This window comes from Hipposideros armiger, unplaced genomic scaffold (assembly GCF_001890085.2).
Source record: "Hipposideros armiger isolate ML-2016 unplaced genomic scaffold, ASM189008v1 scaffold_301, whole genome shotgun sequence".
NCBI lineage: Eukaryota > Metazoa > Chordata > Mammalia > Chiroptera > Hipposideridae > Hipposideros > Hipposideros armiger.
Window position 1 is genome coordinate 2,304,789 of NW_017731651.1, and position 25,533 is coordinate 2,330,321.

At 35.1% G+C, this 25,533-nt stretch overlaps 1 protein-coding gene across 1 annotated transcript in view; it reads right to left on the minus strand.

Annotated features, from left to right (window-relative positions):
• The window catches only part of ADAM7 (ADAM metallopeptidase domain 7), a 55,096-nt gene that overhangs the window by 25,113 nt on the left and 4,450 nt on the right, over positions 1 to 25,533 (minus strand). Inside the window, exons 3-12 of the mRNA XM_019659548.1 lie at positions 23,903 to 23,979; positions 22,059 to 22,137; positions 20,635 to 20,711; positions 19,425 to 19,617; positions 18,083 to 18,136; positions 13,347 to 13,418; positions 7,276 to 7,445; positions 4,705 to 4,789; positions 3,164 to 3,294; positions 1,150 to 1,324 (exon numbers count right to left, since the gene is read on the minus strand). Coding sequence (XP_019515093.1) covers positions 1,150 to 1,324; positions 3,164 to 3,294; positions 4,705 to 4,789; positions 7,276 to 7,445; positions 13,347 to 13,418; positions 18,083 to 18,136; positions 19,425 to 19,617; positions 20,635 to 20,711; positions 22,059 to 22,137; positions 23,903 to 23,979 — 1,113 coding nt within the window. The remainder of the gene's footprint in view (positions 1 to 1,149; positions 1,325 to 3,163; positions 3,295 to 4,704; positions 4,790 to 7,275; positions 7,446 to 13,346; positions 13,419 to 18,082; positions 18,137 to 19,424; positions 19,618 to 20,634; positions 20,712 to 22,058; positions 22,138 to 23,902; positions 23,980 to 25,533) is intronic.

Genomic DNA, 25,533 nt, shown 5'->3' on the forward strand with positions numbered 1-25,533 from the left:
AAGGGTCTGGCTGCTTCTTTATACTGAAGGTTTGATGTGAGATAATACAACTTCTGAAGATCTGAGTTTACATTTTCTTCAAGATGCCCAGTATTTCAGGCTGACCTTTGTTTTTTTTAATGCATCATTAAATAACAACAGCAGGATAGACACTTAGGCCCTATCTGCTCAAAGAAAATTAAAACTGAAAAAAAAACCCAAAAACACCTGTCTGCATCCTGTCACGTAAGGTGGTTCATGTATTAGAATAAAAAAGTGTAGAACCATTCCAAAGAAGGTACGTGATGAAAGGCATCAGTTCCCAAAGTTGAAGCCTCTTCACATTTAATGAGAGACATTTGAAGACTAGATGTTATAACCTCTGCACATGTCCCAGTCCCCACGCTGATCATGGAGTTTCTTAATTGCCAATAGACTTTTTTTGAATTGTGCCATGTTTCAAGTCTAGATGCTAAAACTGTGGCTGTTGGACCAGCAGCATCAGCATAACCTTGCAGGTTGGTAGGAGTGAAGGATCTCTGGCCCTTCCAGACCACATTGTAACAATATTCCCAGAGATTTATATGCACTTTTGAGAAGAAATTTTCTAGGACTCCTATGATGAGTTCTTGAAACACATAGCTCCTGTGTTGGAGAAAAGCAGACTCAGAATCGCTTTAAAACTTGCCTTAAAGGCTTATTCTAAATGCTCCAGAGAACAAGACTGCAATACGAACGTGGAAGGTTAGAAGGCTCCTGCTCAATGAAGACAGTTTTCTTATAAAGTGAACTGTCCCCCTGGGTTATCTAGCCTCATAAGTTCCTGAGTATAACTCCATCGACTGTGAAGGGTTTTGTAGAACAGATTCCTACTGTGTGTGAGAATTAGACAACGACACCAATGGGCCCTTCTCACAAGAAGAGCCAAATTGTACATAAACCAGCCAAATATGATGTCGTAGACTTCCAGCAAGATCATTATACACATTTTATGACTTGGTAAGAAGACTTCAATGAGGCTGCACCAACAGCTTGTTTGCAAATGAGAACACAAAGCTCAGTTTTTAAAGCTTTACAAGAAATGCCATGGCTGATGAATGGCTGCATTCCTGCCTAGGTTCCAGCTGAGCATAAACTTTGTGATTTAAAGACAACATCATCTGCAAATACCTGAACGGGGCCACAGTCACATTCTTCTCCCTCATCCAACTTCTTGTTTCCACAATGTGGGGAATCACTTAACTTATCAGAAAACGGAACATTGAACATACACGTTGGTTTATAATCTGTTAGGAATTGCATGTGCTGGATTCTGTTGCATTTACTGAACTTCAGTGCAGGAATGCTAGAGGCAGGATGAGTTAAAAATAAATATTAATCGTATCAATGACTATAGTAGGACAGCTCTGAAAATTTTATAAAGAGGGTAGGGGGCAGGGGGGCTGGTAGATAAGGGTAAAAGGGATAAAATATATAGTGATGAAAAGAGAACTGACTCTGGGTGGTGAACACACAATGTGATATATAGATGACATATTACAGAATGGTACACCTGAAACCTATGTAACTTTACTAACCATTGTCACCCCAATAAACTTTAATAAAAAAATTAAAAATTAAAATTAAAAAAAGATTTTAGAAAAAGTAGATGTAAATGATAAACTCTAAAAGTCCATTTGCTTTTCTTACTCTTGCCTTACTGTATAGCAGAGAAGTAACTGGGGTCTTTATTATAGAAAATGTCTTACTGAAACACAGCTGACACATGTTATTTTAGTGAGAATAGTCTGGCTGTGTACCCTCCAGAAAATCTTTGCTGAAACCCACAGTTTAGACTGATTGTCTGTGCTTGCTGCTCCCATATCACTTTTTATTTGCTCCTCTTGAAACAAGCTATATACTTGTATATAATCTATGCAAGATTACAAACTTCTCAATGCAGGGACTGTATCATGCTCTCATTTAAAAGAAGAAGAAAAAAAAAGCACTAGTTTACACAGTGCCTGGAACAGAATTGTTCTCTATAAACATCTGTAGAAACAAACCATTTATTTAATAATATCTTATACATGCTAGGAATGCAATATACTGTCTAAATGTATCTAAAAATAAGTTTAAACTTTTTTAATAAAACAGAAATTCATCTCCATTCCATTTTTTTTGTTGTTGTTTTTTTACTTCTTTGCCATTCTTACTGACACAAGGATTAAATACAGATGGACTTTTAGAGAGTCCTGAAGATGTTAGATTAGGATGGTGGGGCCATGAAAAAATATTAGTCACTATGTAGATAATGAAGTACAATGAACTATCAGCTAGCTACTGAGTTCTTACTCTATGCCAGTCACCATGCTTGGGCACTTCAGCTACTTTACTTCATTTAATCAATATAGAGAAGCATTGATCATCATCAGCAAACATTTTCTTACTATATAAATGTACTACGTGTACGCCTGCGAAGGAGTTCATAGATGTGCAAGTCTTAGGACCTGACTGCTGATAATTCACATGCTGGAAGGGAGTTGGACCTTCACTCATTCTGTGTTTGTGAATTACCTAGTATGTGTCCGGGGACTTTTCTAGACGGTGGCGATATAACAGTGAACAAAGCAGAAAAGATATTCTCCGGCCTCATAAAACCTATGTTCGGGGGGGGGGAGTAAAATAATACATAAACTAAATACGTAAAACAGAGATTATATTAGATAGTGGTTAGTACCAAAAAGGGGCGGGGGAAAGGAAAGAGAGAGAGGATGGATAATGCCAGGATATGTGTGGGAGGGGACAAGATTGAAAACTTGGAGCAGGTGGCTGGGGAAGGCTTTGCTGAGACTGGTTTTGAGTAATGGTTTAAAGGAGGAGATTATAACTTATAGCAAAGATGTTAAGACAAGGCATATAGAGTGTATTCCTTGGTGAAGTTATTATTTGATTGTCGTGTACTTTTGCAATATGCTCACGCGGAGTTTTAGAATTTCTCTTATGTCACTAGGAGAGACACTACCAGCTGATGACATTTAGCCCCAAAAAGAAAGGTCCATACCATGCCTGGTTTTATAATAGACTTTCTGAAGTATATTAGGAAAAATTCCACTAATCACAATATAGTCCAACAATATGGAGTTTTAGTCAAAAGTCACTCCCAAAATAATTAACTGTATTCTCTATACTGTTTGAGCCTCACCTCCCATCACTGTCCATTACACATCTTCCCAAAGTACAGGTACACGGGTAATTGTCATGCTGCAGCCCAAGGTTATGCCCCAGCTGATGTGCCATTCTGTTCGCAACCACATTTAGGTCAGGAAGAAGATCCTGATGCCAAAAAAAAAAAATAGATGTGCATTAGAAATGTCCACAAGATAGCACACCGTGGTGCACAGTGCTTTGAACTCGTGGGTGAGGCCTGGCTTCTGGCTTCTGGTTAACTATACGTATTGGAGAGGCCATGGACTTAGTTACTGCACGGCCACTAATGCCCCTCAGTTTCTTTAATTATATAATGAGGTTGGACAAAGGACCCTGTGAGGGTCTCGGACTCTAACATTTTGAAATTCTTTATTTGTGACACAACAACAGTCATTGTTGGATTTATAAAGACACATTCTTACAAATAGCATAAAATTATTAAATAATGTCCTACCCAATTCAATAAATATTATTGGTTGTCTTTTATATACTAGGTATTCAAAGAGGGTAAAAATAAAATTTGCATGGTTCGTGTTTTTAATGTATACTCTCACATTGCACTAAAATGCTAGGCAGTCATGAGGAGGGACTTTCTTTCTATTATGAAGAAAACCAGAAAAGCCAGAGATGCAAAATCCAAGGCAAAGTTGATTATTACCTGTGTTTTTAGCTCTATTTAATGTTTTAATGTTTATATTAATGAAAAATATTAATTTCCAAAGGGATAGGATATCAGGTTACTGTAAAAGTAAAATACCCCTAATTCGGTAATTCCATCTTGCTCATTTGAAGTTTAAAATGTGTCCTGAATGGGTTATAATATCATAATGGGAGTGCCGGCAGACTATATTAGATTAGATTGACTCTTTATGCAAAATTTATGCTACTAAACTTCCATAGGCAAAGGCATGATCATACGAAGAACTATATAATAAATAGATCATGAAGTCATTTAAGTAAGTACTAGCTTTTAATTTCAAGGTCTTAAGACTGGGCCAAGCATAGCAACAACTGGGCAGAGGCACTAAAGGAAACAAATCCAAATCTTTATGTTTTCAAGAATTTCTTAGGTAGGGTTACTCAGAAAGTATTTACTAGAAGCTTGGTGACTTGAGAAAGGATCAGATAAATAAGGGGAGTCAGCACTTTGAAGGTCTTAATGCTTTGGGAAAAGGAATTGTAAGTCTGCCTTGATCTGATATTTTAAATGGTTCATGCGTTCTCTTTCCAGCACAAGAACAATTATCCTCACTCAATTTAATATGCATAAGAGCTTTCCTAGTCTTTGTATGTTAATCTGTATGTGATCTTCTATTAAACTCTGAACACTGGTTAACCTTCACTATTCATCTATAGTATTATTATAAAATATTTCTTTTCTCATTTAATAAAGAAAACATGACAGTTTCACTGTGACATATTTTGCTGGGAATATACGACCAAATGCATACATGGTCTCTTTCAACAGGACATAAAAAATTACAGAAATTTAATTCAAGCTTTTTGATTAAGTAATATAAATAAAACACAGCCCACCTTAATGACACTGGAGGAATAAAAGGGCAGGCACATCCCCTCTGGATAAGAAGTTCCTTGTGCATGTGTGTAGAGCCACTTCCCACTATAAACAAGATGAACATACACTATTCAATCTGAGGTAGTTTAATTAACACATGGACCGAATTTCAGTGAATCCCCACAATGCAAGTGCCTTTGCACATGACAGTGCCTTCTCTTTTTTCTGGAGTTCTGGAATTGAGGATGACCTCAGTTGATATTAAGCTCATTTTAAACCCATGGTATATTAGAGGCATTGAAAAAGTGAATGCGATCTTAAATTGAAATCATAAAGAATGACTTTCTCAAAAAAATAAATAAGGTTAGAGTCCCATTTTACTTGACTTGAGTTTACCTTACACTCAGGTTTGAATAAAACCACATAAAAGACCCCAAAAAAATTAAATAAAAAATGATCAGAGGAGAAAATGCAATATAGTAATGAACTCAACATTGTTGTTAATTAGCTGTGGTTGAAAAATTTTAAAAAGTGTTTAATCAATCATAGAAACTCATAGAGAATTTGATAGCAACAATCAAACATCATGTGAAAACAGGGCTTTTCCTAGATTACCTAAAAACACAGGTGTTGATGTGTATATTAAAGAAATCCAAACCTGATATGTTTTCAAGAAGAATATTTAGATTTGGAAGACTTTAAAGAAAGCTATCATGGGCTGCAGGTCCACACTTGGGGTATAATAGAGGGGATTGAAATACAAGAAAGCTTGTCAGGTTACATGACCCCTTTCAGTCTTTAACTTTTTTTGATCAAGAACATATGCTCTGTTTCTTTTCTATTGAAATGGTTCTGGCCCTACATTTCAAAGTCTCACTATTGGACTATATATTCATCTTGAAGGAACTTAGAATTCTGATCTTCCTAGACTCTGAAGATCTTGGGAGAACACCACCCACAGAGATGAAGCACCGTAGAAAGCAGAGTCCTGGTTCTGACTTTGCTCAAGGTCACTTAAAACCAAAAACTGCTTCTAGACCTATGTGAGTATGAAGGGACAGCATGCAAGAAACTCAACACATAAGAAATCCCAAATACCTGGCATGCCAAGAAATGTATACACATTTTAAGAGGTGTTATGCTTAAACATGATAACATCTCTTAAAATGTGTATACATTTTTTTGGCATGCTATATAATGCCCAGTTAGACATTTCGTAGCACACCCCCCTCCCCCCCACACACTGTTTCCCTATTTGTAGACACACCATTGATGAGAGAAGTTACTGCTCAAAGTAAGACACATTCATGGAAGCAAAAGGCATTCCACTTACACCCATTTAAACATGTTTAGACTATTTATTAAATGTATTATATTATGTTTATACAGAGGGTGCCAAAAACATGCACACACATCTTAAGAAAACTGTTTAAAATTGTAATACTCAATATATACCGATAACAAAAGATGAATACAAGTCACATTTGACTTCTGCAGTTACAAGAGGTGCTCAAAGTGGTTACCTTTAGCATCCAGACACTTCTGATTACGGTGAACTACTGCTTGAGCAACGCTGACCAAAGTGTCCACTTGTAGACATTGTTTTGGCACCCACAGTATATATATTTATTAAACTATTTATACATATTATAAAACACATGTCCAATGAATAGGTAAACGGGCTAATCTAGCTCACTATGAAGGTTATGGTGATATTTTACTTTACCTCTCATAATTTTGTATGAATAGTGAAATCCAAGCCAGGTACACATTTCCTCTGGAAAGATGTGCTATGGGCCATCCATGATATAAAATAAAAAATAATCTTTGGAGGTCTAGGTCACTCTCATCAATCTGCCAAAGGGCTGGACCGGACCTCTTCTGACAGTTATAGACTTTGGAAGCTTCACAGTTCTGAGTTCAGACTGAAAGTTAACTTTTAATTTAATATCCCTTACAATAAAAAAAACAACACGACTATTGAAACCCAAGGTTGAAGTCAGTTCAGCATTATCATTTCCCTATAGACTGTGTAGTGCTTATGTGTTTTGAATACAAAAATGATAAAATATGCTCCCCCCACCCCCAAACATACGCTCTTAGGAATGACATTGATTGGATTAGTTATCTGTCATTTTGCATACTAGAGAAGATGCTTTTAAGCTCTGGTCACTGGGTGGGCATACTTTACTGCAGGGATATTTTCAGAAAATGAGGTGCTTTCCCAGAAAAGAAGGTTTTGGTGGAGTTGGAATGGCATGGTGTGGAAGGCTGAAGGGAGTTAGCATTGGAAGCTGATAAGTAAAATAAATGGATTCTAAACGTGTTTTGCTTATCTAATGACATTTTCAACTCTGTCCAGGAATATGAATATATCAGATTTTTTTCTGTCTAGTATTAATCACTACTAGAAAGAAAGATTATTGAAAAGTCTCTATGGAAATTTTCTGTATAGCTAAACATAATATTTTGTTCCTGTGTGCAATCCAAAAGTTAATTGCTTTAAAAACTATTTTGGTTATTGTGCATTTGTTCTGTTTCTTTTTTAATAGCCCACCTTAGGTATGCAGGAAAATAGAGCAGTTACATACCTGAGTAAAAAAACATGATCAAAATTCCTCCTTTTTTTAAGGATTGTTTCTTGCCAGACTGAAAAATGCAATAAAGTAGTTTCTATATTTGAATCTACTTCTATTTTATCTCCATTTGACCACATTTCAAGGCCAACCAATGTAACATGAATGTCCAAAGTTTTATAAATCTGTTAAAAAAAAAGATTTTTCACAAAGTCAAGTTGCAGAAGGATCCTTTGCCATTACTATATTTCTTTACATTAAAATTATATTATTATTATTATTATTATTATTATTATTATTATTTTGACACATCAGATACACAGACAAAAAAGCACAGACCTCAAACAAAACAGTCCTCAAACAAAACTAATGTGGGGTGAATCACCCAGAATACTGAGAGAATTGCCATAGCCAACAAAAACACTAGACTATAAACATCTGATTCCCCTTGAACTATCATAGGCCTTATAGGCAGTGGGCTCAGGATGTGTTAGAATAAATAATTTAGTAAAGCTCTGAGATTATAACTGACCTGAAAATATTAATTTACTAATAGTTTCATCCGGTAGAATGTGTGATCTTTATCCATCTCCCTACTTTAGGTCATAAATTGGTTCTGTGGCAGATTAGAAAGGTGATACTGGTTTTCTAAAACCAATAGCTTAGCTGCCATGTTTGTTCTCCATGCTTGATTTTTGGAATTCCTTTGTTGTCTAAGAAATCTTACTGGGGACTGCTCAAAGCAGGCAGACTTAGTTGTAGCCCATTAGCCTTCTACCCCTATAACCTCCTGCTTTGGTAAACATCTAGTTGATTGATTCTTTGATGCCAGGACAAAAGAAGACAGAGTTTAAGTAAATATGAAGATTTTGACACAAAGAATATGTGGTTCATCAATTTTATAAAGAATGAATAATAAACTATAAGCACTGAACTAAGAACAGAAATGGAGAAGTCCATCATACAATATTAATAGAGAATATAACTGAAGAAGTTTAATACATCATTGCTATAACAATAACCTTGTGCTAATTTTCCACATTTCTTAACCTATTGGGTCTTTGGAAAAGTCATGACATATTTTGTGTATGTTTTTCAAATGTCATTTATTTATATAAAGAACAAAGATCGATCAATGATATATTGCCCATTTTGTTCAATAACCTTTTGCCATCTTTCAGTGAGCTTCATAATTCCTTGTTCATAGAAGGACCTGTCTTTATTTGTGAAAAACTGAATAAGGTGCTGATTTACAGCCTCATCTGAATTAAACATTATACCACAAAAGGAGTTTTGAAGAGAGTGAAATAAGTAGAAGTCTGACGGCGCAAGGTCAGGCGAATATGGTGGATGTGGCAACACATCCCATCCAAGCTCCAATAATTTTTTTTTTTAAAGAGGCAGGTTTTTTTTTTTTTTTAAGATTTTTTTATTGGGGAATTGGGGGGAAGGGAACAGTGCTGGGGAATTGGGGGAAGGGGAACAGACAAGTTGCTGCCATTTTGTTCTTCAGTCTAGTTGTGGAGGACGTTGCTTCACTGGCCCAAGTTGGCACCATCATTGCGCTCTTCCCGGGAGAGGCAGATCAGTCGCCGGCTTCTGGACGGCCGCTCACTGCGGCTGCTGGCCGCTCATGCTGGCTGCTGGCTACACACGGTAGCCCATGGCAACCCACTGCAGCAGGGGCTGCAGCCTACACCATCGCTGGCGACTCACGGCAGCCCAGCTCCAGGTTGAGCTGTTGTTCAGCATCTTAGCTGCAGAGGGCAGTGTCACTGGCCCTCATATGTGGGATCCGAACCAGGGCCCTCTGGCATCCCAAGCCAGCTCTTAACCATTGCGCCACTCGGCCGGCCCAAGCTCCAATAATTTTTGACGGGTTTGATCAAACTTGTATGTGGTCTTGCGTTGTTGCAATGGAACACAACTCCTTTACAATTAACAAGCTCTGGAAGTTTCTGGATGATGGATTTTTTCAAACCGTCCAATTGCCAACAGTACACATTGAAATTGATTGTTTGGTTCCTTTGTAGGAATGCAAAAAACATGACACCTTTAAAATCCCACCACACTGAGAGCGTAATCTTCATCTGATGAATGTCTGATTTCGATGTCGTTTGAGGCAAATCATCACGTCAGGACCAAGACCATTTATTTGCACACCACGTTGTTATAAACAATCCACTTCTCATCACCAGTTATCAGTCGCTTCAAAAAAGGATCGTTTTCCTCATGTTTAATGAGTATATTGCAGATGTTTATAGGCAACATCAAATGAACTTCTTTGAATTCATGTGGAACCCAAATATCGAGATTGCTTATGTATCCCAGGTTCTTCAGGTGGTCATAAATGCTTGAATGATGATGTTCAATGTTTCTGCAATCTCTTGTGTCATGTAACATGGGTTTCACTTGATCAATGCCTTTATTTTGTCATCATCAACCTCGGTGGGTCTCCCTGACTGAGGAGCATCATTGAAATCAAAATCACCAGCACGGAATTTCGTGAACCATCGTTGGCACTGACGTTCTTGTAGAGCATTGTCACCATAAACTTTATGTAACTTTTCACAAGCTTGGTGCGCAATCTTCCCTTTATGTATGTAAAACAGTAAAATATGGCAAAACGCACAGTTTGGTCTTCCATCTTCAACTTGTTGTAAAATCTCCAAAAATCAACCAAATTGCTCAATTTTTTTGTACAATGAAGCTAGAACTGTCAGCTGTCAAATGACATTGCAATAACATAGATGCAAATGACTCTAGTACTTCCAAAAATGAACTAGTGCCATCTGTTGCAAACATGTGTCATGACTTTTCTGAAGACCCTATACATAATACAAGTGTATTGAATTCCATGTGTCAACATAACCCATCAAGGCCCTTTCATAACCATGAGAACTAAGTTGCTTTTAAACTCGCATTAAGTTACACCTCTAGTCAAATATGATCTCAAATATATACTGGAGCCTGTGATGCCCATTCCTTTTGGCCCTGATCTTATCATGGAGTAAACCTTACGAATCAGACCTACAGAGTGAGAATTTTTTTTTTTCACTTGGATTTTTTGGACTCTCTACATTCATGGGTGGGCTTTAGGTTTATAAAACTGGTTGCAAGTAAAAATGAAAACAATGTTTGCCATCCTATGAATGTATTCTCTTCTAGTGAAAAAAGATCCTATAAAATAAAGCCATGTTTTATTGTGAAGAACAGACTGTTCAACGAGGTGACTGCTGCCAGACCCTCTAGCGCAGCGGTTCTCAACCTTCCTAATGCTGCGACCCCTTAATACAGTTCCTCATGTTGTGGTGACCCCCAACCATGCAATTATTTTCGTTGTTACTCTATAACTGTAATTTTGCTACTGTTATGAATCGTAATATAAATATCTTTTTGTTTTCCAATGGTCTTAGGCGACCCCTGTGAAAGGGTCAATCGACCCCCCCAAGGGGTCACGACCCACAGGTTGAGAACCGATGCTCAAGCGAGACCCAGTTAGATAGCTTCAGGCCAGAACAGGGATTGCTTCCCATCAATCCCCTCAGATTGTCTGAGACCTCCCCTACGGGCTCTACTGAGGATCTACGGCCGGTAAGGAGTGACGTGATGGAAAGGGTCAAAGACTTGTGGACAATGTTACCTTAAATTATTTGTGGTATGACCTCCCAATCTAAACTGAAAATCTTTAATAAAAGTTCAGCAATGTGCAACAATGTCGAATTTATGCTAATTTTGGAGATGAAAACCCAAGGAGATAGATTGAGGCTTATATTTGGATCAATGTTAGGGTAGTGATAAAGACAATTGCAAGACATAGAAATAGGAGAAAACAGAGAAGACTATGAGATATAATCATTCCACACCATGTTGTTCCTACCTTTTAGAAAAAGTCATGGGGAGGATTTTAAGTTTCCGTAGACATAGATTTAAGGTTGGGAGGAGTTCTGCTTCTAGCTAAGATGGACAACGTTGGAAAGAATGTTGCTTCTACCCCAACAAAAAGAAAAGGCCTGGGAATCTACAAAATCGTATCTTTTATTGAAACCATAAGAGAGCTGAGGTAACAGGACAAACAAGTAGCCTGAAATCTAAGGAAAGACATACTCCTTCAAAGAGAAATGGCACTGGAGCATCTACCAGGGGCAGTGTCAGAAAAAGAGATGCTGAGCACCAAAAGCAGATAAGAAGACTCCACCAAACATTTTTTAAGGTATTGCTAAAGGACAAGTGTGGGATAGAATAATAGCATAGGACCCTCCAAGAGACACAGGCACAAGAAATTCCACACACACGCACAGACTCTTCTCCACAGGCCTCCCCTGGATACCCACAAAAACGATGGAGGGCAGAATGGGAAACTGGCCAGATCCTCCCTTGGTGGTACCAGCCTGAAGGAGGGGAGCAGCTGCTGGCTTGGGAATATCTTAAAATCTAGCAGACTCTTCTCTCCTGATGAGAAACAGCCTTCAGCTGCTGTGTGAACTTCAGTCAACTTTTTTTTACACCCCTAGAACTCGAGTGAAAACCTATTGTGGCTAAATGAAGGGAAAAGAAAAAACCTTCTATTCCTGGAGGAGAGGTAGGAAAGGAAGTTGTCCTGAGGTCAGGCCATTTAAGGTCTCCTACTGTAGGAGGAGGAACATGAACATTGAGGAATATCTACCCCAAGACCCATGGGCAGGGCTTTCCTAAGACCAATGATAGATGAGGTCCCATAACTAGATCAGCAATCGCTGAGTAACAAACAAGAACAGGCTACTACTGAAGGGGAGATAAGAATGTGCATGGGACGCATTCTTTGAGCACCTTGATAAAGGCCTGAGGTTGAGGTTGAAACAAGAATAATCTCTCCAACAATCCAGGACCCACTCCAAGTACAAGGCAACACTACAGGAATCTGAAGTTGGTGGTGAACTGTAGGTAACAATAGCAATAGCAAAACCCCAAACCAGCTTGATTTCTGACAAGATTGATTCAATCCAGTATGTTAATGGCCTAACAAGAGAAATATATATATACATTTCCACGCATAAATATAACTTCTTCAATCTCTACTATCCCACACTTAATGTCTAGTATCCAATAAAACATTAAAGAACACACAAAAGAGCAAGAAAAAACAACCCCCTGGCTGAGAAATGAGTTGACAAAATTAGGTCAGAGGTAATCCAAATGTTGAAATTATTTGACAGGAAATATTAAACAATTATTAATACGTTAAAGTGCTCATGGAAAATACGAATGTGGTAGGCACAATTCTAACTTAAAGACATATAAAAAATTTCCAATGTATTTGGAAATTAAATGACACACATGTATGACCACTGAATCAAAGAGGAAGTCATAAAGGATATTAGACAGATTTTTGAATTGAATGAAAATTAAAAATAAAACATATCAAAATTTGTGAGAACCAGCTACAGAACATACAGTTACAATTTGACTCAGCATTTCCACTTTTTAGTCATTTACAAAAAAAAATGTTTGCCCATCCACCTGTATGCAGATGTTTAAAGAAATAGTATTTATTATAGTGAAAAACTAGAAACAGATCAAACGTCCTTCAACTAGTGAATGAACCACCATTGACTAGATGGGGCTACTCATTCCAACATCTTCCTTTAGGTCCTCTTTGTTCTAATAATGGATCTGGGTGACTTGGAAGAAGTCAGCATAAGAAACATATGTACAATTCAAAGTATTGTATTTTTAAAAAGGTTATAGTTAATTCTATTTTAGACAAATTAATCATTTAGTGCATTTTATATCTCCTGTAACTTCTGTGTCAAAACATGGACTGTAAGTTATAGCTTGAAAGCCTTTTTGCCATGCAGGGTCATGAAAGAGTAATTTAAAATAGTGAATTTGATTTATGCATAATAGGTACTCAAATCATTGTATATCGCTTTATAATTTTTGTGAACAATGACCAATATCTGAAATTTATTTAAATGTTTAAATATTAAATATCATTTGCTTAGGAAACCAAAACCTCAAAACTAACACAGAAATTCAGCAGATAGATATCCTAAATGTTGCTTTCCATTTTGGTTTAGCTTGATTCAAAGTGTATAAAATCTTACCATGTTGACAAAATTGACCATTCCCCAAATTCGGCTCCTCAATTTACTGCGAGGATAATTATTCCTTCGATACTAGAAGTGTAAACATCAGATCAACGTTCATTAACAATAGGAGATGTATACAAACTCAACAAAATACTTCACCTCGATAGTTCAAAGAAAAAAAATTCATTGGCATTCTTTCCAGTGAACTAAAAACCTGGGCAACTTATGCAGAAATACATTTTTTATATAAAATAACTAAATACAGTACTTTCTAAAGACATGCTTCAACTTAGCTCTATTTAAAACTTTTTTTTATAATATTGTCCCTTTTACACATTACATTATATTACATTACATTGGTTTATTAAACCAAATAATAAGCATTCTTTAGGGTTCATGTTTATCATGTGGATGAATCAAAACTTATTAAAGCTCCACAGCAACCATTATATTGCAAGAAAACAGCAACTTCATCGCCCTCAGGTGTCCATGCTGGTTACAAACTAAGCAAAGTATATATTATATTCAAGGGTCACTCTGGAACCAGAGACGTGAGGAGAGGGCCACAAAAGTGTGACTGGCCCTTCTCTTCAGGAAAAGGCTGAAAAAGAAGGCAGCGCCGACTTTCCTGCTCCGGCCTCTTCTGACTTTTGTTCTCTTCTTACGAATGGATTTTCTATGGTGACATCAGGACCTTGTTCTCAGCTTTATCAAGTTAGACCTGATCAAATATACTTAGTAATAATACAAGGTATCCCGAAGGATACATGCAAATCATCAAGCTTCTTACATAATCAAAATTTTAAAAAATATGCCTTTTTGAATCCTGCAAATATCCTTGAGTTACCACTTCGCTGCTCTCCTGTTCTTTTAAATATCTACATACCTCAAAGATATAACATGAGAATCTCTTCAGTTCTCATCTTCCACCCACTCCTCCACCCACTACTCATTGGTTTAACTGCCACTACTCCACTGAAACTATTCTTGATAGGCCCATAAATGTCCTCTTAATTATCAAATCCATTGAACACTTTTTCCTCATCTTCCTGGTTGTTTTATTCACATTTAACATTGACCATTTTCTCTTTCAAGAAATTTTTTATTATCTTGGTTTCTATTATCCTACACACTCCCAGTGTTTTATTGTGCACAGGTTTCTCTTTTCTACCATCCCCTTAAATTCTAGATGGTAAATATGTTTTCACACCAGGAATCCCATTGGTGAATTGTTAGGACTTGTAAAAAATACACAGTTGAGAGAGATTCTGTGGCTATCTTAGCAACCACAGGAATAGGGTACTTTATCAGTCACCGATTCCCACCCATGCGGGTAGGGGAGAGGGATGGGGCTGGGAACTTTGCACTCTTATTTTCAAACCTTTATTAAATGGTTACTGTTGTCCAGGAATCAGACATTTGTATTCTCTTTTCTCTTTCAACTTGCTAGCTCTGGGTGGACACATCCATAACCTCACTCTACTTAGGTGCTTAAAACACATCACATTGCCTTCGATATATGTGTACATATAGTATATATGTAATACTCAGAACCTAGCATAGTGGATGCTCATTAACCATTTCAAATTAAAATGGATAATTTACCATAGGAACTTTTCTAAAAAAAGAAGCCCTGAAATAGATTAAGACAATATTAAATCAGCATGTGTGAGAGCTATGCATGTAAAGACCAGTTTAATGCACTTAAAATCATACCAAGCAAACCTTCACCTGATATCTGGGGTAAAATATTAAATTTAATAAATTGTTCTTAGTCTTTATTAATAAATTATTATTAAGAACAAAGCTTTTCTTAGCATTCTTTTTAAAGTTAATTAACATGTTCTTCCTAACATGCTCATGTAAGCTTATCTATTGATTAGTGCCTAGAACTTACTAATTTTTTTAATTTATAGGTTAATTGTAGTTTCTTCTGTTAGTTTTTCTTTTTTAATGTACAAAAAGGCTGTCTTTCCTTTCAATTAACATAGATCTTACTTATATTCTCTTATTACATTGGCTAGGAATTTCAGTGAATACGTTGAAAAAACATCTATTGACAATGAACAAATGTATCTTATTCTCAATTTTGGAAGACAAATCAACATTTCATCATTAAGTTTAACATTTATGAAGGATAAGATTTTGGTGAATATTCTTTATTTTCTTTCATGTCTTATTCACTTAGAGTTTTATAATGAATGTTGAAATATACATATGATATTTGAGATGATTACATGGTTTTTAAAAATTGCATTACTGTAATAAACCTTCATTGTCATGCAGACTTTTTCTTCATATGTGCTGATTGGGTTTGCACGTGTTTTTAAGACATTTGCAGTTGTGTTTGTAAGTAAAATTGGTTCGTAATTTTACTTAATTGCTTGCATTTGTTGTCAATGTCAACATAGATTGTTCTGGTATGGCTCTCTCGGGACTCACTCTTCCAGATATTTATACCCTTTTGTAGTTCCCTCCAACTTTGATCCTAGGCTTGGCCATCTGACTTACTTTGGCTAATGAGACATTAATAAACGTAATATAAGCAGAAGCTTGAAAAGCTCTTGCACATTGAAGCCTGGCCCCTCTCCTGATATTTTGATGCCCAGCTATGATGTGAGAAGCACAGGTTAACCTCCTGGAGACATGTGGCCTGTGAAACCCAACACTGCATGCCAAACAGTGACTGAGGCCATTTTACAGAAGCCAGCTCAATGGAACCACCAGATTACCGCAGCTGCATAAAAGACCTGCGCCAAGTATTAGGTGGTTTGTTACATAGCAATAGGTAACTAATACGAAGGTTATATTAACTTTACAAAATGTGTGAACAATTTTTCCTCTTTTCTTATTCTTCAAAAGAGTTTGTAAAAGATAGTTCTATTGGTTATAAAAATTTTGGCAAACATTTGTCTTTAAACTCATCTAAGCCATATCTTTATTTGTTGATCGATTGTGGACTACTTATTTAATTTTTAAAATTTATTATAATCTTTGTGGGGTTTCCTATTTCTTATCAATTCACCTTGGTAACATTATACTATATCCTTCTGCTCATAAATTTATTGGCTCAAGGTTGTACATTTAGTTTTTAATGATGGGTAACCTCTACTATGTTTATAGTTATGCTTTCCATTTATTTCTAATTTTACTTGTACTTGTATATTTTCTCAAAAATATTGCCAGAAGTTTCTCTGTTTCATTAATCTTTTCATAAAATTGGCATTTGATTTTGTTGATCTACTTGATTGTTTATTTTTTATTGTATCTTTTATTAATTTGATTTATCATCAAAATTATCTTCTTTCTATATTTTTTAGATTTATCTTGTGTTTCATTTTTTAACTTTTTCAGCTAGACTCTTAGTTCATTAAATTTCTTCTTTTAAATAAAAATGTTTAAGTCTATAAATGTCCTCCTAAATACTGCTATGCCACCTGCATCTAATAAATTTTATCTATTCTAATACAATATATTACTAATACTAATTGTGTCTACACTTTTTTGTTGTCATAAATATTTCATAATTTCAAATGTGTTTTCTTTAGTCAACTTATGTTTGGAAATGTATTTTGCTTTTAGTTTCCAAATCAATAATCTTTTAGTTGTTTAGTTTTAAAATTTTTGTTAGAACTCCTAATTTGGTTATCATTAAAAATAAATAATATGTGTAATACCTATTCTTTTATATTCCTTTTTACTTCCTTGTGGCCAAATATCAGTTTCATTTTTGAAAATGTTTTATTTGCACTTGAAAAGAATATATGTTGTTTTGTGGGTACAGGATATTTTATCAAATGCTTAAATCAAACCTATATTTACATGGTTCAAATCTTTTCTATTTTTGTTGAATTCTTTTCCTGCTTGACCTAAACTTTTCTGCTAGATGGGAACTAAATAACTCTTACTTTTCCTGTTACCCTGTTATTTTTTGTTGTATATATTTTTACACTATTTTGTTAGGTGTATAATCTGAAATATCATTGGGTGATTTACAGTTCTTGAAGAGCTTATTTGCCTTTTACTTATGTTGACTGACTCTTCCTCATGCGATAAGTTTGATCTTAGATAATGAAAGTGTCTTTATAAGGCATTTTTTATTTGCAACCTAGCAGTTTACCAAGTTTCTAATCAGCTTTTATATTGAAAGCTTTGCTTGACATTGCTGCATCTGAAGAAAAATATACTATCATGCCCCACATACGTGCATGACAAATCTTAGGATTTTTGCTTTTCCCATGTACAATATTTCCCCTGCCCATGGCCACAGGCAGACAGAACTTTTCCTTTCTCTTTGCAGTTTTAATGCACAGAACTTTTCTAGTTCCCTTTTCAGGGGTAGGCCAGCCCTCTATATCTCTGATTGTTAGGCATGATATTCTATATATTATAGGTCAACAAGCCTTTGAATTTTATTTACTACTCTAACAGAGATTTTCTTCCTCATTTTTAGCACTTGGAGATTTCCTGTGTTGTCTTTGGAGCTTAACTATAGGTTATGAATATATTTTCATTTTTTTAATATGTTGTTCAGCATTTTCATGTTTATAAAAGGGAGGGTGGTTCGATTTTGGCTCAGTTGTTATAATGTCAAAAGATTCAATTATCTCTTAAATAAGTCTGTCTTGGGAAGGTAAAAACAAAACTTGAGCCCAGAATAAATTTCTGATTAAAACACTTTTGTCTTTGTTAGAATCACAGCTATAGTTTATAAGGATGAATGTAGAGCAAATGTTCATCTGAAAACTTACCACCGTACCATCAGCAACAATGAACAGTTCAACATACTTTTCTTTATGGGTGATCTAGATATGTATGAAAAATTTAATGAAGTATGGTTAATATTTCTTATATTAACATTTTAGGTTAATTTTTTAATGTAAGAAATATTAATATTATCAATACAGGAAAATGAGGTATAGATGTATATCTAATAATTCTAGGAGTTTATCTCAATAAAACCCATTGTATTATTAAAACATGAGACCCTGTACATCAGATTATAATGAACCTGAAATAACATTTCATGCTTGATTATCCTTTCTTTCTTTTGTTTAGTCTCTCAGGTAAAATCAGAGTTATAAATAAAGAATTGTGAATCCAGTTTTTAACATTTACTTTTTTCTCATTTACAAAGTAAATGCTTGCTAAGTAAGCTCATGTAAAAAAACACCTGTTATAGGTCAGAGCTAAAACATAGGACTGGCTAATAAGATAGTTTTCCTTTTTCTCCTGCACCTCTCTCCAAATCTCCTATGTTGCAATAGTCTCAATTCCAAGGAAATGTACAAAAGTTTATAATTATAGATTTTTATAAAACACCAATACTAAGAAATTCTAAGTTTTCAGCTTTTGGTGGCATGCATTGAGGTACATGAATATTATCTGAGTATTTATACTCAAGGACATATTGTTCAAAGATTTGACTAAGTCATCCACATGTGAACTAACTAATCATTTATTAATAGAGTGATTCAATTGGCAAACATCCATTAGGCATCTAGTATGTCTTAGACACTGCCTGGACTGTGAATATATGAAGAAGATAAACACCCATGGAGCTTAAAGGCAAACATCTAGGGGCTAAAGGGATATGAGTTAGTTGTAGAGAAAAGCCCGAAATACAGAGGACTCTCATTGTGCAATCATCCCACCAAAAACTGAACTTGTTATTACTCTTAATTATCCTTAACAGTTAGAACATCTGACCTGATGAAAGGGGGAGAACCTGGCTTTTCATCAACAACTCCCCCAAAATAGAAGACGAGGAGAGACATTATCTAGGATAGGTTTCAAGACATAGTAAATTTCATTCTTTCTTGCTACATATAGCCCTAATGCTATATGTACGGTTGTAAATATCCCCTTTCCTTGAAATCAATGGGACAAACTGAAATTTACTGTAGGAACTGAACACTTTCTATACAGATAACAAGAACAAAATTTGACATTTCAGATTTCAAACAATGAAGAGTGGGAATCAGGTAGTATGTATATTTCATTCATTGAGCTCATAATCTTTCTCTTGAGGTCATAAAGTAAAGAAGAGTCATTTTAGCCAAGGAAAAGATAATTTTAAAATAAAGCACTCACTTCCTTTTGGGAGTCTTCCATGGGTTTAGTATTATTGTTTGGAGCAGTCGTTCTGGTAAAATTGAGCTCTGAACAAGAATAATTGACAGCATTCTGCATCTTCGGGTTATATTTGAACACCAAATGTTCTCCCTTATCTGAATATTTCACTGGTTCAATGAGGTACCTTTGGTCATGTACCCTGAAGAACCCCCTGTGGAAATTGAGAATACAATGTATATTTAAGACTTTTTACTACTACATTACTACATAATACTACTGTAGTCCATTTTTACTGACTTCGCCTTTTAAGAAAGGAGAACTGTAAGGTCAAGGTCTCATGAGCATGTAGCCAAATATTCTGAGTGATAAAGAAATGAGATGAAATGTGGTCTTTGATTGAATTAATGAATTTTTGTAAGAGTCAGCTCGTCTAGGTTTTTAGAAGTTTGACAGCCCAATCTCTGTTTTGCAGTATAGCTAAAGTAGTAGTTCCCACCTGGCGTTGTGGACCCCGGGGCAAGTCTGAGTTCTTGCAAAAATGTTTTGAATGTTTGTGCCCCTCAGGCATGAATTGTAGAATAAATATAGGAAAGTACAAACACTACTATGTGGTAAATTTTCATTGAAGGGGTTCTCATACTTGAAAATACTGGGAACTACTTAAGTCAAGTCTTCATCAATGAAGGCAGGAGTTTCTTGTTCTTCTACCCGTTGCCTCCCCACATCTTCCTCCTTTGTCCTTGAGCCCAAGATCTATAGAGAACTTATATAGGCTTTACTTCTGATGTTTTACTTTTTAGAAACTGGAAACACTATGAAGTGTTGTCTTGTGGTGGGAATTTACGGGACTAGAAATCAGGAGGGCTGGTTTGGACTTAATTCAACCATTAGCAAATTGGATGTTCACAAGCAAGTCTCTGATTTCAGTATCTTGAGCTACACGAGAGGGCAGGACAGGCTAGATGATTTCCAGTAGTCTTCCAGCTCCAAATCCTTTGATCAAATACTGAAAAACTTACCTTGCTTAGGGGTGGGCATTAGACATCTTTTTGTCAAAAGTGAACATAAACACTGGGTTAGGGTGGAAACTGATGCTGAAAATATACAGTAGCTTATTCCCATTAATTTTTCTATTTACCAGGATTGTTAAGAGGAAAGATGAAAAACGAATTTCTTTGAAAATCCATAGGAAAACTCATAAAGAGAACAGGAAGGTGCTCTGCATTACCTCAAGCCATTACATGTGCTGATACTGGCAGCGGAATCGAATTCATGTATAATGGATCCTTGGTAAAAACAGTGATCCTAAAATAGAAGAAGAGGTTATTGATATAAGTCTACATATTAACATTATATAAATAGAATATTTACATATTTTATGTTCACGATATATCAGTATTCCATTCTCACAGATTATACTTATATTCATTCATGTATTCATTAATTGCATTTTTCCTTTTGGAAAAATTTGAAACTACTTTAGAATTCTTTTATTTTAACTGTATGATTAGTTTCTGAAAAATAGTATATGGATTTCTCTATATATAATTTAGCAGTCTATTACTTGATGACACCAGGCTCAGAAACATGACCTTTTTCCATTAAAATATTACTACTTTAATCCATCCTAAAATTTCTACCAAACTACCGCTCCTGTGTTATTATAATTTTTCCCCAGTTGAGTTGCCTATGAAATCAAGCCAAAGTTCTTGTTAATTGCTAAAATTAGGTTTAATCTCTAACCATGTTTCCGCATGCTTTTTGTTCTGCTTCTCTGCTTCAATTAAGTTGGTATCTTTATCACTCCCTTCTTGGTGCTCTTCTCATGGTGATTTCATCAAGTAATTACTGTTTCTATCATTTCCTTCTGTTCAATTACCATCTATATGTGATACTTCCCATGGTTTTCTAGGGACCTCAGACCCTCACAGGCCAACAACCACTCCCTGCATGAAGGAATATTAACCAGTTTTCTTTCTGTTTTGTTTTTTTTAAATCGCATGATGACTTACATTTCATAGTTGACAGCTGCCATAAATAGAGGAAATAGGCTTTAAATTGTATACTTTTGGTCAGAGAGAATAATGTCATCATTGGTTAGAAGGCTGCTTGGGCATGTTTTGGAAACAGGGATAAGGTTATTAAAATAGAACCTGTATCCACTGGGATAACATTAGTGATAAATGAACAAAGATTTATTTGGAGAAAGAAGGCAAGAACTCAGTGCTGGTGTATCAGAAAAGCTGGGTAAGGTGATGTGACTCATTTAAATGGCAATTAGATGCAGGTTTTCAAACTGTTTCATGGCTGTAGGTTTATCCATTTAGCTTGATACAATCCCATCCGGGTACCTTATACTTCTTTGGTGTCTTGTTTTAGCCTTACCTCTAGACTTAACACCATTTGGGGTACATTGAAGTTGGTTTAATGAAGAAAAATACATTAGCAGTCATTGATTTGCTTGTCAGGCAATGATCACCCTCCTTTAGAGTTCATTCTATCCTAGCATCATTCAGTGACCGTAGTTAATGCAGGATTCATTTCTGATGTAACACTTTCTGATGCTGCTTGTAAAGTTAGAATTGGGTTTCAAAAATAATACAAGGAAATAATAATGTCAGAGAGGGGACATAGGAAGTTTCCATAAGATACCATGATCTGAGGATGTCTGGTGATCTCCTCCCCTTTCGTGGAGTAGTACGTTTCACTGTAATTTGAGCCTAGAAACTCCCTGAAAAAGAGGACAGAAAGGCTCTGAGATTTATTTCTGAGGTACTGAGATTAATTTCTAAAAAGTTAATAGATAAAACCAATTATGTGACAGAGAAGCCTCCAGCCTGCTTTCAAATCTCAATGAGATCCTCTTCTGTTAAAAATAGATAAGCAAAATCAATCCCTCTCACAGGAAAATCCTTTCTACTTAGATTACACAGTTTGATAAACACTGTAGAAGAAACAGAATAAGATTCTGGCCGTATTAGGGAGGCGGCACCTTGAGATGAACCTAGAGAAAATATTATCTGAGAAAAAGTCTCTAGACTTACTTAAGATTCAAAATTAACGCAAAAAGTCTCATTAGAGACAAAAAAGTCAGAAGAATAATGTCAGCATTTTTGTGAAAAGAAATAGATGTTCTGTCAATCCATTTTATACCCAGCAAAAAATAACTTTCAAGAATGAAGGAAAAATAAAGACCATTTCAGATAAAAGAAAACTTTTATAGTTCATTTATATAGAAATTTGGGTAACACAGGTATGTGCATTTGTCCTCAATGAATGTATACTTCAGGTTTGTGCATTTAATTGTATAAGCATTTCATATCAAAAGAAATAATTGTAAACAAATTAAACTTGTAAAATATTAAACTTGTAAAAAATAATTGCAAACAAATTGTAAAATATTAAACTCTAATGATATGTTTGTTGAAGTATTTAGGGAGAAGTATATTGATATCTGCAATACAATTTAAAATGCATAAAAATAATGGAGAATGTATGTATGTATGTTAGTGTATCATCAGCACGATCACCTGCATTGTGACCCTGGGCAAGTTGTTATTTCAGTAAACTTATGATTTTTCCTTAGTAAAATGGAAATAAAAAAATATCAGCTTTCTAAGAATATTGTAGGGGTTAAGAGAAATCTTTGAGGAAAGGCACATGGAAATTGCTCAGTCAATGTTAGCTTCCTTTCATCTTGAGAATGTCAGAATATGTAGAGTCTGAATACATTATCAATATAGTTATGCTATTAATATTAGATTTATTATATTTTTGTACATTTGTCCAGTGGAGGACTCAGTGTTGAGGAGGGGTTTTTGTTTATTTTAATAATTTATTTATTTTATCGTATATTTTTAGCTAATAAACCAGAGTCTCAATTCTTCAATAGGGTTATCCTTCCATTTTACTTAGCATTTGACTATTCTTCATGATTTTAATGTTTGGGGATGAGAGGCAGAGCTATTGTGTGTAGAAATGCCCCAAAGGAAAATAAAGGAAATTAAACAACAATTACAACAAAGGTTGTAAAGAGCTAATGGAGAAATTTAAGGGCATTAGAATTATTTAACTTCCACAAGATAATTTGTGTAAGTTGTAAGAAGTAAGTGCGTCCCAGTTCTTAGCTTACTGGCCAACACAACTTGGCTTGATATTTATTTTCAATAACTTAGGAATCACTTTAACAACAATGGTTTTTAAATTTCTTGTCTTCCACTGATTCAGAAAGCAATGATGTATTAACTCTGTTGTTAGAGTGAGTATGTGGAGCTTAAAAAACTGCAGTACCCCAAATAGGGGGTAATTTAGAAACCAGAGAACAGTGTATAATTGGTAAGCTGTTCAAGCAAGATGGGCTTACATTAAAAAAACAAAAATTCAGATTATATACAGATAACAATGACTTGAGGAATTCACTTTACTGGCAGTTTTTACAAAAACTGGGATTCTATAGATTAATAATCTACAAGGTCTTCAATTGTAACAGAGCTTACCTTGATCTTAAAAGGTGAAGTATTAAGGTTTTTCTACTTAGACTTATTTCATACAATAATTCTTCTTCATAAGTTTCCTGAAAAACAAGATCCATTTTGTTACTTAAACATGTGTTCATTTCGTGTGTGCTGGAGGTGGGTAGTGGAGTGGGTAGAGGGGGAAATTACAGGTCTTTCACAGTCAACCCAGCAGCCCAGCGATCCTTTCAGGCAAAATAATAAATATGATAAAGCTGAATTTATAAGAGAGCTAAAATATGGGGGATTTTGCTTTCAAGTTATTTTCAATGTTTTTGATGGAATCTTTTTCTAATTATAAAATGAAATGAAATGAAATGAAAAAAACGCATATTGTCCCCATATCCAGAGACATACAAGTTCCTATATGTCCTTGGAGTTCCAGCACCCCGCTCCAATAAATCTTCTGTTTATGTATTTTTAACAGTTTTGGGTATACTCTTTTATAGCCTACTTTTCCACATAAAAACAAACCATGACCATGACCATTTTCTTATTCTAATAAATGTTCTTTTATAGTATGCATTTTATGGCTGAAAAGCACAATGTGACTTAATTAATCTACAACTATATCAGAAAATTGATTTGGGATATTCACTATAGTTAGAATTTCATTGTCAACAACATAGAAAACATGCAAAGTTTTTGGTAAATACTAAAAAAATCTTTTAAAAAATCTGTAGGAGAACCCTAAAGAATGGAAGTACAAATTTAGATTTCCTTAGAAATTTATAGTGGTTCTTGTTTCCTTGCCTTAAATGTGATCATTAACAAAGGTCTTTCAAAGAATTAAATAACATTGTGATAAATTGGTTTCTTTGATGACAATTGGAATAGATATTTTCTTTTGTTTATTTAATTATTTGTATATTTGTATGTAAATGTCTAAGTTATATCTTTTCACCATTTTCTTTTCTGGCATTTATTTCTTTATGATTCATAAAAATTCTTTCTAGTTTAAGGATTTACAGTTATTGGCCACATACCTTACACATTTCTTTAGTTTATTGTTCATTCATTTATTCAGCTGCTATTATTTCAGGCACAGTGATAATATGAAAAATACTATAGTGCACAAGTTAGAGGTCACTGCCCGCATGGAAGCCACAGATTGGCAAAAAAGTAAATCAAGCAAATGTAATTGAGTATTATAAGCATCATAAGAGAAATACAGTGAATATGTTAGGATATTGAAAGGTGTCAGTGGCAGGGAACAGCACATGCAAAGGTCCTGAGGTAGGAAGGAATTTGACATGTTTGAGGAACAGAGATAAATTCAATCCTGCTGGAAAGTCAAGTGTAAATTGAGTGGAAATGAGAAATGGAAAAGTAGACAGGAACTAAACCATCTACAGCCTAGCAAGTCTCTGAAGAGGGCTTAGACTTTATCCTAAGGGCAAAGAAAAGTAAAAGGTTTAGGCAGAAAAATGCAGAAGTAAGTATGATATTTTAGATGACTTATTTATTATGGATGATGGATCAGCAAAAATCCTGACTGTAGGCAGAAAAAAAAGCGTTTAAAAGGCTGTTGGAATACAGATGATTTGAGCAGGGGAGTGGCAGCAGGAATAAGGATGAGTAGATAATTTCAAAGGATATTTACATGCTGGAAT